The sequence below is a fragment of the Hippoglossus stenolepis genome, chromosome 6, assembly GCF_022539355.2.
Source record: "Hippoglossus stenolepis isolate QCI-W04-F060 chromosome 6, HSTE1.2, whole genome shotgun sequence".
NCBI classification, from domain to species: Eukaryota; Metazoa; Chordata; class Actinopteri; order Pleuronectiformes; family Pleuronectidae; genus Hippoglossus; species Hippoglossus stenolepis.
The window spans coordinates 11115421-11128406 of NC_061488.1; the positions used below are offsets into that span (position 1 = coordinate 11115421).

The 12986-nt window shown below is 43.4% G+C and overlaps 1 protein-coding gene across 5 annotated transcripts in view; it reads left to right on the forward strand.

Annotated features, from left to right (window-relative positions):
• The window catches only part of LOC118111007 (ERC protein 2), a 148988-nt gene that overhangs the window by 62868 nt on the left and 73134 nt on the right, over nt 1-12986 (forward strand). For 3 of the 5 annotated variants that reach the window (XM_035159224.2, XM_047340469.1, XM_035159228.2), the window contains 3 exons: nt 137-333; nt 672-677; nt 7660-7753. In XM_035159224.2, coding sequence (XP_035015115.1) covers nt 137-333; nt 672-677; nt 7660-7753 — 297 coding nt within the window. The remainder of the gene's footprint in view (nt 1-136; nt 334-671; nt 678-7659; nt 7754-12986) is intronic. The other 2 variants (XM_035159225.2, XM_047340468.1) reach the window with 2 other exon arrangements.

Consider the following 12986-nt stretch of genomic DNA (forward strand, 5'->3'; position numbering starts at 1 on the left):
GGAGGATCTGCGGAGTTCACTGCATGTCTGAAAGCAGCTGATATGTTCTTTGATACGGTCTTAATCATAATTCATGCAGTATATTATGCCTTTACGAAAGATCTAATGTATCCATCATCTCCGCCCCCCCCCGAAGAAGATCCAAATCACAGAAGAGGTCGTCAGGAAGTGTCCGGACATCACAGATCGCCTGAGACTGCTGGAGCAGGAAGTGGCCCGTTACAGAGAGGAGTCTGGGAAGTCACAATCCGAGGTGGAGAGGCTAATGGCTGCTCTGAGTGATGCTGAGACGGACAAATCATGCAAAGAGAGGAAAATCTCAGATCTTGAGAGGTGAGGGTCAAAGAATTCAGCGACATATTCATATCCATCACAGGACACCATCTGGGTGTCCTCAGATAGCAGAGTCCCTCGGAGTGACCGGAACTTTGTGGGATCTCAATTCATTCCTAAGTGCTCTATTTATAAAGGAGTAATCCACCAGACATAAACTGTCGAGATTGCGTCCTCCCAGCACTTGAAACCACTTCCATGTTGTCATGCTTTGTGCCTGATGTAATCACACTGTAGAAATGAATGCTGTGGCCCACATGTATATGCATGTGACGTTTTTAATCATTTGGCCTAATGTCTTTTTTTTTCTTCTTTTTTCTGTGTATTAATGTCTGCAGACCTGGGTAAGTAGTTCTTAATGTGGATGTGAAATGTACCATCATAATACCACCAACACTGTCCAAAGCCATTACTCTTGACACCGTGCCATGACTGTTGAGCAGATCTAAACCTCCCCAGGTATTAAGTTGGAAATTGGGGCGTTTTGGCTCAGATTGGATTCCCAGAAAGCTCAGATTTGACTATCCCAGTGGGACAGTTAACGCACAATGCATTTACCCCAAACTATCACGTTCCTCATTCCTGTTTCAGCAATAACACAATGCGAGGTTTTATATGTTTCCTGATTTATATGACCGGAGACATATAGCATCTCTATTGTATTGGATTCTGCGAATCTTCTTCACGTTTCATTGCTATCACGAGTGCTGTCATGTGTTTTCCTCATATCATACTCATTCTAAATGATGTGTGTTTTCACAAATGTGTCTGTAAAATCAATTTATAAGCACTTTATTCTTTCTGTCTTTGGTGAAAATGCATACATGTGTGTGTGTGTGTGTGTGAGTGTGTGTGTGTGTGTTTGTTACAGAATTTGCCAGGCAGGCAGCCAGCAGCATGCCAGTGCGAGGTGGTGTATCCAGCCCAGACACTGGTTGTTTATACTGTTCTGTTTATTACTGGCACGGTGCTACTCAATTATCATCTGATTTATGAATTGGCAAGGTTGGGATATGTGCCCAAATGAAGGGTTGTTTAGTGCCAACGTAGATGCACTGCATATGAGCGTGTGTGTGTGTGTTTGTATATGTGTGTATGTATGTGAAGCATTCAGCTGCGTGCTGGTCAGTGTGTCTGTGTATGTAGATTGACAGTGTGCGCCCAGTGTCTCTGTTGGCGGATTTCCAACTGCGTGGAAGAAGCCACGAGTGTGAAAACTAAAAACTAAATGTGAAAAGTCCGAATATTTTACACACATTGGCTCCATCAGGTGTGTTAACGCTAGCTATGGTTCTGAATGGTTGAGAGTGAATCTGGAAAGGCTGTGAGCTCTGGGTCCAGCGCAGTTTCCTGCCTCATTCATTACCCGTTTTACAGACTCTGCACTCTGGCATGGAAACCATGTGCTGAGTCAAACACTGTGGGAACACATGAGCGCGGAGGATAATGGGGATACAGCAGCTCCTGCAGAGTTTCTATCCTCTCTGTTTCCATGCATGTGTGTGTGTGTGTGTGTGCATCACGTCGCCATATCTGTGTGTTCATGTGTGTGCCTTCCCTATGCAGCTGTCACCAGAGTGTCAGTCTGGGCCTTTTTTTCCAGGATCAGTCACTTCTCCCCCCATCTGCACGTCCATCTTATCAGGGCTGCTGTCTCATTAGTGTCAAACAGTCACTCATATCGGTCCGACCCTTCCCCTCTGGTCAGCTTGCACAGGTCGGAGGTCAAATGCAGGTTATCAGAGGTGAAAACACACCAGTTTTACACTGCTGCTATAAACACACATAGTGTAATATCCTGATGCACAGTATGCGTTTGTGTGACTGCAGGAGAGATAAGTAAACGCAGTTACTGTACTCTTGATCTGATATAACCCACTAGGCCTAAAAATATGTGCGTCCGTACACATGTGGCGTATGACAGCATGGGCGGATGAGTTTCTGTGCTCTGATTGGACTTCTGTTTCCGAGTGTGTGAGATGTGTCCGGGCAGAGGATGAATGTCTTTTTAATCAGCCTGTTTCTGTTGGAACCGGCTCAGATGGCCCGTTAACCACCGTGCGGACGGAGCGAGAGGAGAGCAGATGAGGAAATAGACACTTTCTCATCCAGTTGGCAACGCAGCAAAGAGTGTCGAAGACGAATGTAGTCAGCAGGTCATTGTAATAAATATCTTCCAGCACGGAGGAGAATCACTCGGCTGTTTCATGGCTTAGATCTCGTGGTGATCCTCTGCAAGTCATCAGTAATAACATTAGGCGTTTTTTTTTTTTCACTGTTATGTGTGTAGGTGTAATTCTTGGCTAATCTAACTAAGGGATCAGTGACACTGAACAGGCTTCGCATTTGCATCAGCAGTTCACACTAATGCCAGTAGTTGGATTTGCTGAATAGAGCTCTGAAAGCCATGGGTACTTATCTGCAGGAGCACTTTCTGTGAACTAAAATGGAAAAAGGTATAAAAAAAAAAATTCTGTGAAGTAGCACGTGTGACCAAAGTAGTTCTAACATTGAGATTAGGCAAAAAAAAAAATATATCATTATCATTTTTTTATATAAATTAATTGGCATAGAGCAAGTCCATGTCCCATCCATTAACATGGAATAGTCTGGATTTAGGACCCATACTGAAGCCAGCCACCAGGGGGCGATTGAGTCACTTTGGTTTCACTTTTGCGGAGCAGTCATGCGGCCCATTACACACAGGCTGTGTTCTCCTATATTGTGAGGCTGTTACAGTCCTATACTTTTTCAGAGATGTGACGGCTGAAGGAAAAATACAGTCTCACCGTATCACAGCTACAGACGTGGTAAGCACTGTGGTATGTAAGGGAGGGCTTCAGGAAAAGGGAGTGAGTGTGTGTGTATGTACCTATGCATAGATATGTGTGTGTGCGGACCTGTGTGTTTAAAGTGAGACTGGGGAGAATGATCTGAAGAATCTATGGCTGTTTACTGACAAATATCTGTACATTCACAAACAATGTATTCCTACGATCACAATCAAACACCAAAACGCACGAAACCTCCACAGTCTGTGTATATAATATCTCTGCATGAAAATATTTTTAAATGGTTGATGTCTGTCCCATGTGTCCATCGAATTCCAATGGTCATTTAGTAAATGTCAACTTCCTGTTTTGTCGTGTGTATTTGCACCAGCACCAACATATTTTCTCACATTTGAACACAGAGAAACAAGCTATTTCTTCCTTTTTTAACCTCATTTCTCTGTCAACACACACTTGCATGCACGCAGGCACACACACACACACACACACACACACACACACACACACACACACACACACACACACACACACACACACACACACACACACACACTCACACTCAAGCACTATACACAAGTGAACTGTTATTTGTATTGCGATAAGACCAGACGTGCCTTGCACCATAAAGCATTTATCAGTAATAAACAAACGTGTTCTGTTTGGATCTCTCAACACTGCATCCAGACAAGTGCCTCAGATAAAACCTCAGACTCCCAGTGTTGACCCGACTGCCTCACGCTACACTTTCATATTTCCTCTGTGTCGTCTCCCTCCTCGCTCTCCTTTCCCTTTTGCACTACATGGAGAAAACTTATTTCATTCAGATCATATCAGCCTCTTCTTCCATCGCAGTTCGGCCCCAGTGAGTCCCTGTCTGCTTCAAATCAGAGGATTTTGCTCCACTTTGCTGTTTATTAAAAGAGAAGAAGAGGAGACATACGAATTAAGAGTTATGAAGCGGGAGATAAAAATCTGGAGTTTGTTTTTTCTTAAAAGGTTATTACTGCTCTTAACCTTTATTTACCCAGAAAAGTCAACAGAGAGAACATGCCCTTTTCCAGCAACACCCTGCTTAGTATTCACAGTTTCCCACATTCAGATCCGAGAGCAGCCCAGTGAGACCGCAGCTTCCTGCTGTCGGCCCCTCGGCAGCTCCACTGGAGCCATTTGGTTGCTGCTGGTGCCTTGGCTCAAGGGCACGTCGGCAGTAGTCCTTGAGGGAGGTCAGAAAATTATTCCCTCATTTTATTTAGTCAATTCTGTCCAAGTGAGATGTGAGTTAAATGAGAAAAAGAAGAAAATAATGGTGAACGGATAATGGAAAAAGGAATAAAAGTAAGAAAGTTAGTGAGTGAGGTAGAGAACTGAAAAAAATGATAGAAATATGTATAAAGATATGGAAGGTAAAAAAAATAAAATAACAGAGCTGTGCTTTCACAGCCAGAAATAAAGCGGAGCTGCTTTTGTTGGAAGGCAGACGTGTGCAGTGCTCCAGGTGGAAGAAGGGAGAGGAAATGTGAAAAATTACTTAAAATTACTGAACTCATGCACACTGCTCTCTATCTCTCACTTCATCTTTCAAAGAAATGTCACTGCAATAAAATAAAATGTTCCCCCCATGAATTCAGTAATGAACAAATCACAGCTCCGCTTCATTTTTCACTCACACGCAGCCCGGCCCGGCCGTGCCTCCCTTCACACTCCATGTGCCCTCATTTGCCTGCAGACTGGTCAAAACACCTTATTTCATCTCGCACGGCTGGGTTGATGGGGGTGAATCAAAAGGGACCAGCGCGTCTGCAGGTTTATACACCTGTGCCAGTAGCGGCTGTGTGTGATAGCCGATATGCCCTCATGGCAAGTTTGTTCTCCACGGACATGCATCTGAGCTTGTGAAAACACACACACAGACATCAAAGATCACAGTATAAGCAAATTCCTCTCCTCCTCCGTCTCCTCTTCCTCTTCTTCCTCACTGTGTAAATGTGTGTGCAAATGAACACGTGTGTACATTGTGTGTGCACACGTGTGTACATATGCTTCATTCATTCATAACAGGTTTCAATGATAATCTTTATTTACGCAGTACTTTTAAAAAAAAAGCCTCGTAAAAATGATAAAAACTCATAAAATCAACAGCCGAGTCATTACAAAAAGAAATAAAGACACAAGCCAGAGACGTGAAACGACACGGCGAATAAACTGAGTGTGTAGTTTTATGTAGGGGGGAGTAATATGGGATATATAAATATTGATATAAATGTGGAGCACTCCCCTCCTGCTCTGTCTTCTCTTATTATCACAAAAAAACACCCTCAAAGGTTTTTTGAAAGGTGCTGTTGTGTGTGTGGCAACCTGAGTGTGTTTCAAATTTATTCATCGTCGTGTTAGGTGTACTTCACAGTGATTGCACACCAGCATCTTTCAACTGACCCCCACACACACACACACCATTCTAAGGGCTGTGACAGCAAATATTTGCCCACATGGGGGGGCAGCTTGTCGGTTCTGCCCAGAGTAAACACACCAGTGTGGATATGGAATAATAATGTGGCGCGTTTTAGCAGCTGCTCGGTCACAGGCTGTTTACAGTGTTGGAGGGTTCTCTTAAGCGCTAATTTGTCACTGTCAGCTTTCTCACACTTTTGGTGCATTTAAAAAAAAAAAAAAAAAATGGCGTGAAGTCCAAAGTGGGAGATGTGTTTTGATTCTATTTCGAGAATGTTTGTGAGAGGATATAGATTGTGTGTTAGTGCAGCTGTGTGTGTGTGTGTGTGTGTGTGTGTGTGTGTGTGTGTGTGTGTGTGTGTGTGTGTGTGTGTGTGTCTCTCGCTTGGGTTTTGTGGATTCATACAGCCTGAATTGAGCATATTTGTGTTTGTGTTCAGGCATATTTCTGGGTATATTAATACATGTTTTTTGTGTTCGCGTGTTCCGTATATTGCGAAATCTCTTTACACACTCATGTTATGGGGAGTTAATGGAAATCAATGAATTTTATGGTTAAGACATAAGTTTAGTGTTTAGCCAGTGGCTGGAGGGATTATATTTTCAGACGGTCCCTTGAGGAAATGTTCTCAAATCTGGTACAAACATTAACTTGGACTCAAATATAAATTGATTTGATTTTGTTGATTGAAGGTCAAAGGTTACGGTGACCTCATATTCTTGTGGACATGATGTTTTAGGATTAAATTCTAGGTCAAAGGTCAATGTCCCTTGTCTTTTTTGCCTTGTGAACTTACTGTCTTAAGAACACCTCGACAGAATCCTTTCAAATTTGGCACAAATATTCCCAAAGACTCGCGGATTAACTGATTCGATTTGAGTGGTCAAAGATAAAAGATCCAGGCCCCTTAACCTCACAAGTCATGTTTAATTACTCAAGTCTGCCTTCAGGGAATTTCCTCTGATTTTGACCAGTTGTCACTTGGACTCAAAGATTAACTGATGAGATCTCTACAGTCAAAAGTCACAGATACTGTACCTCATATGAGTCTGGGAATTGTTTTTATATTAAGTGAAACTGCACCGGTTGACGGAGGCATACAACCACAGTGTGGTAATTCTACTTAGGTGTAGGTGTAAAGTAACGAATGTAAGTCAGTGTAATGTCTGAAATTATGTAGACATGAGTGTGTGTGTGTGTGTGAGGGTGTGTGTGTGGGTGTGCATATGTACCATAGTTCTCTCGTTAAGTATGTTTAGTAAATGACAAGGAGTCGGTTTTAGTGTGGAGGTAAATACACATTCATCCTGGCTGGTTGATACATGGTTTTGCTCTGTAATCAGCACCTCAATGCACATTGCTGATGGCAGATTTATTATCTTGCGTGTGTCTAAGGACTTGTACTATTTTATGTTGGGGGTTTTTAAACACAAGCCGATTGTGTGTGTGTGTGTGTGTGTGTGTGTGTGTGTGTGTGTGTGTGTGTGTGTGTGTGTGTGTGTGTGTGTGTGTGTGTGTGTGTTCAGAACACGCCAGTGGATGTACAGAATTAGAAACATGGATATTGGTTTCCTGCATGTGTGTTCCTGTCCCCTTATTTGTCCACTTACTTCTTGCACATATTTAATTATGCATGTGTGTTTGTGTGCGTGCTTGTGCCTGCATCTCCTGTCTACGTGTGTTTGTGTGTTTTGTCGTTGAAAGATTTACACAGCAGTGTCTCACATCAGTCATCAGTCAAGTCTCGTCTTGTCCTTGTCTGCCGTGTTACTGAGACTAGACACATGCGCAGCCTCTGTGTGCGCTGCCTCACACCGTCATCTATCTGTATGATGCAATAAGGAGGCCTTGTTTTAACTCTAAAAAAAAAAACAGTATAATGAAACTAAATTATATAAACGTTATTTACTGTATGAAGTTCATATGAACGTCAACAATACAATATTTATTGTTTTTTTTTATATAATTTCAAGTAAAATGGGGCCATTGTATATTGTGTGTAACTTGTGTGCCTACATACAGATACACAACATCATCAAACTGTGTGAGCACGATCCTCTTCATCCCTTTTTTCTCTATCTGAAGGCAAATCAAGTCTCCTAACATCCAGAAGCAGATGGTTCCCGGTGAGACGAGGAAAGATCCCTTGACTGATGGACATCTGCACTCTTTATCGCAGGTTTGAATATACGTGTGTGTGTGTGTGTGTCCTTGTCTTTTCATTTAGCTATCCCTCACCTCTTCATCGCCCGGAGTGTTCCAATTGGCTTTTATTAATTTCCCCTGCCGCTCTTTTCTCTGATTTCCTTCTTATCTCCTCTTAGAACCATTACTTAGAAAATATTATCTTTTAACCTCCACGCTCTGTTTTTTGTTCATGTCTTCTACCCTGTAACTCTGCTCTTGGGAGCAGACAGACCCCTGTTCCAGTCTTTCCTGCCTCATGCACCCCCCCACCCTCCCCAGTGCATCTGAGAGGCAGCTCTAAGTGGAAGAGACAGACATTTAGTCCGGCAGAAATCAGCTCCAAACGTCAGCCAGGAGCAACGGCATAATGGCTCAGATGGGAATAGTAAAGGACTGGATTTAGTCCGTCAGGAGAGAGAATCCTAAAGTGCCTATTTTGGTATAATTTGAAAAGTTGTAAACCTGCTTAGGTGTCAACAAGAGTGTCAGCTGTTTGCTCAATAGTGTTTGTGGGTGGGTACTTGTGTACTTCACTGCAAAGGTATGCTCGGGTGTTAATATGCAGAGTGCAGCCATGCCAGGTGGTTCCCAGCGGACCGATGAAGTAGAGCACACCTCGGCTGTATAACTCTCTGGCAAATGGAGCCATGAGCCCTTCTCTCAAATCTGTTTTTGGTGGAGCTATTTTGTTATTTCTGTGTGTGCTGGCAGGCAACTTCCAACATCCTATTTCCTCTTCTAAACCGTGTCTGAGTAGCACACATTAATATCGCTGCAACCTGGAAAGAGGCGCGAGGCGAGTGCCAGAAAAAGAAGGAAAGTGGTACAGGGACAAGTGCAAGGCAGTTGTGGGATTGATTTCTGGGAGATAGATGACGTCCACGAAAAAGAGCAAAATGGAAAGTTTCAGTGGTGGTTGGATTCCTTTTTTTTCTGTACGTTTGTATTCCAGGTATTATAAAATCTTGGCCAGGAAAAATACTAGTGTGAGAGAAGAGGCAGGAAATCAAGATCAAGTTCAAGTATATTGTCGTTCGCCAATTTGAGAGCCTGACTCATAGTGGATCTTTGAAAATGACGCTGACATCATTATTTAGAATTGAAAAAAAATCGGAAACCCTTATTTATAAATAGTCTAATACAACATACAACAGTAATTTATTTCAAATGATTTGGAGAAAGCTCACTATCTGTGATTTAAAGACATTCTCGATATTGTCTTTTCATTCGCTCTCTTCCCCCCCCCCCGCTGGCTCTCGGCCTCCGCTTATCTCTGGGTCCATCAGGAACACAGCACGCTCCGAGGGTAAACACAAACAAACAGGGCCTTTCCTCCTCGCTCCGCTCCGCCCCTCCATCCAGGAGAGTTTATGTGGGATGGAGAGATAAGATCTCTCCGCTCCATCGTCTCCATCGCGCCACGCTGCACTTCACAAACACAGAGAAAACACACATCGGAAATGTTCACTTCAAGCCTTCAAACAGGCCCTTTATATCCCTTTTATCTGTAATGGAGAGGCATCAGCGGCACTCACTACTTTGTTTGGAGACACATATGTATGATTGCCGAAACTCTTATATTTTTATATGGGGACAGTCAAAGAAGATTTGGGAAAGTGTAAAACCTCTGGTCCTGCACAAATACTTACATTTTTTTTAAAATTCTTAAATAGGAACATAGAGGTTGAAGCTACACACACAACTCTTTTGACAGAGACAGATGTGTGCATGTGTCTGCCTGGATCAGGCTGTGTGGGTGAGTGGTTTGAGTGCGCCGGTATGTGCAGAGCTGAGGATCATAGGTGCACAGCTGCTGGAAATGTGCATTCTCTCACTCTCTGCTCGTTTATTTTAGTGATTATAATCCCTCCATCAAACCAAAAAGGGCCAGACTCCATAATGATCCTTCCCAGGGGCATAAGGTGATGATTGGTGCTGCAGAGGCAATTATCTTTCCATTTCTCCTCAGTCCCTATATCTCCCTATATCTCTTGTTCCCTTTTTTCCATTCTTTATTTTCAGCCAACAATGTTCTCTTGTTACTAATAAAACTCAAAACACAGATATGCACTGACACACAGAGAGAGGCATATACAGTTTATATATATATATATATATATATATATATATATATATATATATATATGTATACTCCACACGCACACACACACGCACACAGGCAGACACAGCTTTCTGGTTAGGTTAGGCTTGGGGGTCCAGCAGTCACAGTCCCATCTCAGTGGGGTGCTTGTGTGTGTGTGTGTGTGTGTGTGTGTGTGTGTGTGCACAAGTGTATGTGTGCGTGCATGCGTGGGTGTCTGTCTACTGGGCGGGGTCAGACCAGTACTTGTTGCTTCTGGTGCATCGGATTACTGCCCGTCTGTCACGTCCAATTACAACTTTGGACTGCTGACGCACACAGCCTCCCTCTGTGTATGTGTGTGCAGGTGTTTGTTGCTCACCTCCAGCTGTGTCGTGCTGACGTGACGAGCCACAAGTATCCGCTTGTGATTTGCCCGGCCCTTTTTTTTTTAAATCTCATCCATTGCTCCTATTTTAGTCAGTATCACAGAATTATTCATTTAATCAGCCCCTTTTGGTCATTAACAGATAATAAATGTATTTTTGTATTCATTTATTTAATGTTTCACATTGAATATAGAGATAGACATCCGCAGAAATATCTAGATTCCATTTTTTTCCATTTCAATCGCCCCAACATTGAACATGTGCTGAAACCTATTTTCTCTTCTTTGATTTTTATTACATACAGTTTATAAGCCATTCATGTGCATCTTGCGTGTTCCTGGCCCTGTCTCGTAGAATTATTTTCACATTAAATTAATTTCACTCGTCCCTCTGGAAGGTAGCTCCAAACGTGGCCTTAAAAGTGTTTACATGACATTTCTGGAAACTATTGTGGTGTTTTTGGCTACTGCGGATTCAGTTACCGAGTGTCTGATTGGTTCAAGCACAGTTTGCACAATCCAAACATGAGTCTGAGTGTTCAGCAACGAGGATTCAACCCCGAGTTCAACTAAACTGCTGTTTGAAAAAGAGTCTCGTTGTCCGTGTGACTCCGAGGCTTCTGTGCTGCTCCCAGAAACGTGTGAACGTGTGAAACGGAAGGCGAGTCAACTCTTAGAGAAAAAGTCAAAAGAGAGATTTTGAGAGGGAATTGCGGGGGCGGGGGTCTTATTGTTCCTGTCCAGTGTTTTCGTTCACAGTTCCTTCACTCAATGTGGAGAAGGATCCATTTCCCCCACTCACCATAGGTGTCAGAGAGGCCACACACAAACTGCACAAACTCTCCATCTCTTCTTCACTTATCACTCTCTTCTGTCTTGGCAGCGGCTTCTTCTAAGAAGAGTCTTGTTCTTCTCTCACTGCAGCTTTTGACTTCCCTGACTCTCTGTTTTACATGGATTGGATTCCTTTTACCAAAGGGACCATGAACTACACTGTTTCCCACATTATCTTTCACCAGTACAGTTTTGTTCCAATGCAAAAACATTTGATTACGAACATGCGCTCAAACAAAAAACATTCTCTCCCTGGTTTTTGTTACTTTGCTTCCGACCCTCCTCCTTGTCGTCCTCCTCTGAAAAAACTTCCACCCCCCCCCTCCCCTCCCCAGCTTCCTCTTTTGGCTTCCCAGGATGCCATGCGGGAGACAGCGGAGCGGATCAGGGAGCTGGAGGTGGCACTGAGGGAGAGCATGAACACATCTGCACATAGGGAGGCTCTCTGGGCGCAGGAGGAGGCAGCTCGGGTTCAGGCCCAGAGAGAGGTTGACCCGACGTTACACACACGGATGGGGCTTTGCAGATGCAGCACACACATGCACACACACTCTGACACATGGATAGTTGCATGCATCTTCACATACCTGACCTGGAGTGCAGATATCTGGTCACCAACGTACCAGTGAGAAAATGTTAGGCACCAAATTGCACCCCCATGTGGCCAAGAGTGTAACTGCATGCAGAGTGTGGTTCATGAGTGATTCTTAATCACTTTCTTAGCAGCCTTTTAAACAGCTAAAACATTTTGCCCAAATAAATAGTTTTCTTCTCCTTCCTTGCATCCGTAATTCAGTTTTACTTCTGCAAACATGTTTTTCCTCTGGCGTTGATTTGCTCAGTCGACACTGAAATTTAAAACTCAAAGAAATCCTCACCCCCTTTCATTTCACGTCTCTAATTAAGTTTGGTGTTGCAGGCTTGCAAATGTTAACACATGTTTGACTTATTGTGAGTTTGTGTGCATGTAATTAGAATTCATTAACAAAGCTTTAGACTTAGGGCTTGTAGTCTTGATGGAGCACAGGCTGCCTTTTCTGCTCTGCATGTGCTGCTATCTGTCTGTCTTTCTGATTGCCAGCTGGCTGGTTTACGTCTTTAAGTGAGTCCAAGAAGGTTTATGTGTGTGCTTTTGTGTGTGTGTGTGTGTGTGTGAGCGTAGGTGTGTCTGTGGTGGGAAAGAGAAACAGGGCGAAGGAGTGTGTTTCCTCTCGGTGTGAGTGTGCATTTGAATGAGAATGACCTTGCATTACTTATGCGTGCCACAAGTAACATGAGAGCATCTCGCGGTTAAAACAAGAACTAACTTTTTCAGGAAAAATGGTGGCTGTATTGCTTCAAACGAACATAATGTTCCTACACTCAATCACCGCCACAGACACATTAAAACCCAAAAGCTGATAGAGGAGAACGTAGACGATGAAGAGAGGATATTGGTGGAGAGAGTAGGAAAACAAAAAAAAGGTCAAACTTAGTTGAAAGAAATCAGTGAGTGGCTACGCTAACTGTGTCTTATTTCCTCCTCTTATTCACAATTTCTGCCCTTTGCTCGCTTGGTTGGATACTGCGTTCATCAAACAATATTCTAATCCACCGAGCAGTCCAAAGAAGAGTTTATTTATGTTTGTCAGACTTTTTTTGCGTGCACAGAAGTGGATGATTCAGCTTTGACCCGAGTTCACCCATGTGTAGCCAATCAGGGAAATCCTCTCTTAACTTGTGACACATTAACACTCATTGACCCCGAGAAGTAATCGTCAGGTTACTTTCATTTCAAATCCGTCCAGACGCTAGACATGCGGGGAGAACGCACTGAGCCGGCACGCAGTCACGCTGGCGACCGAACATGACGCATCGAGCGGGAATAGAGTTACACTGGTGCTGTCGACACGAGGACGGACGCCGCTCAGCCGCTGGTGCTCG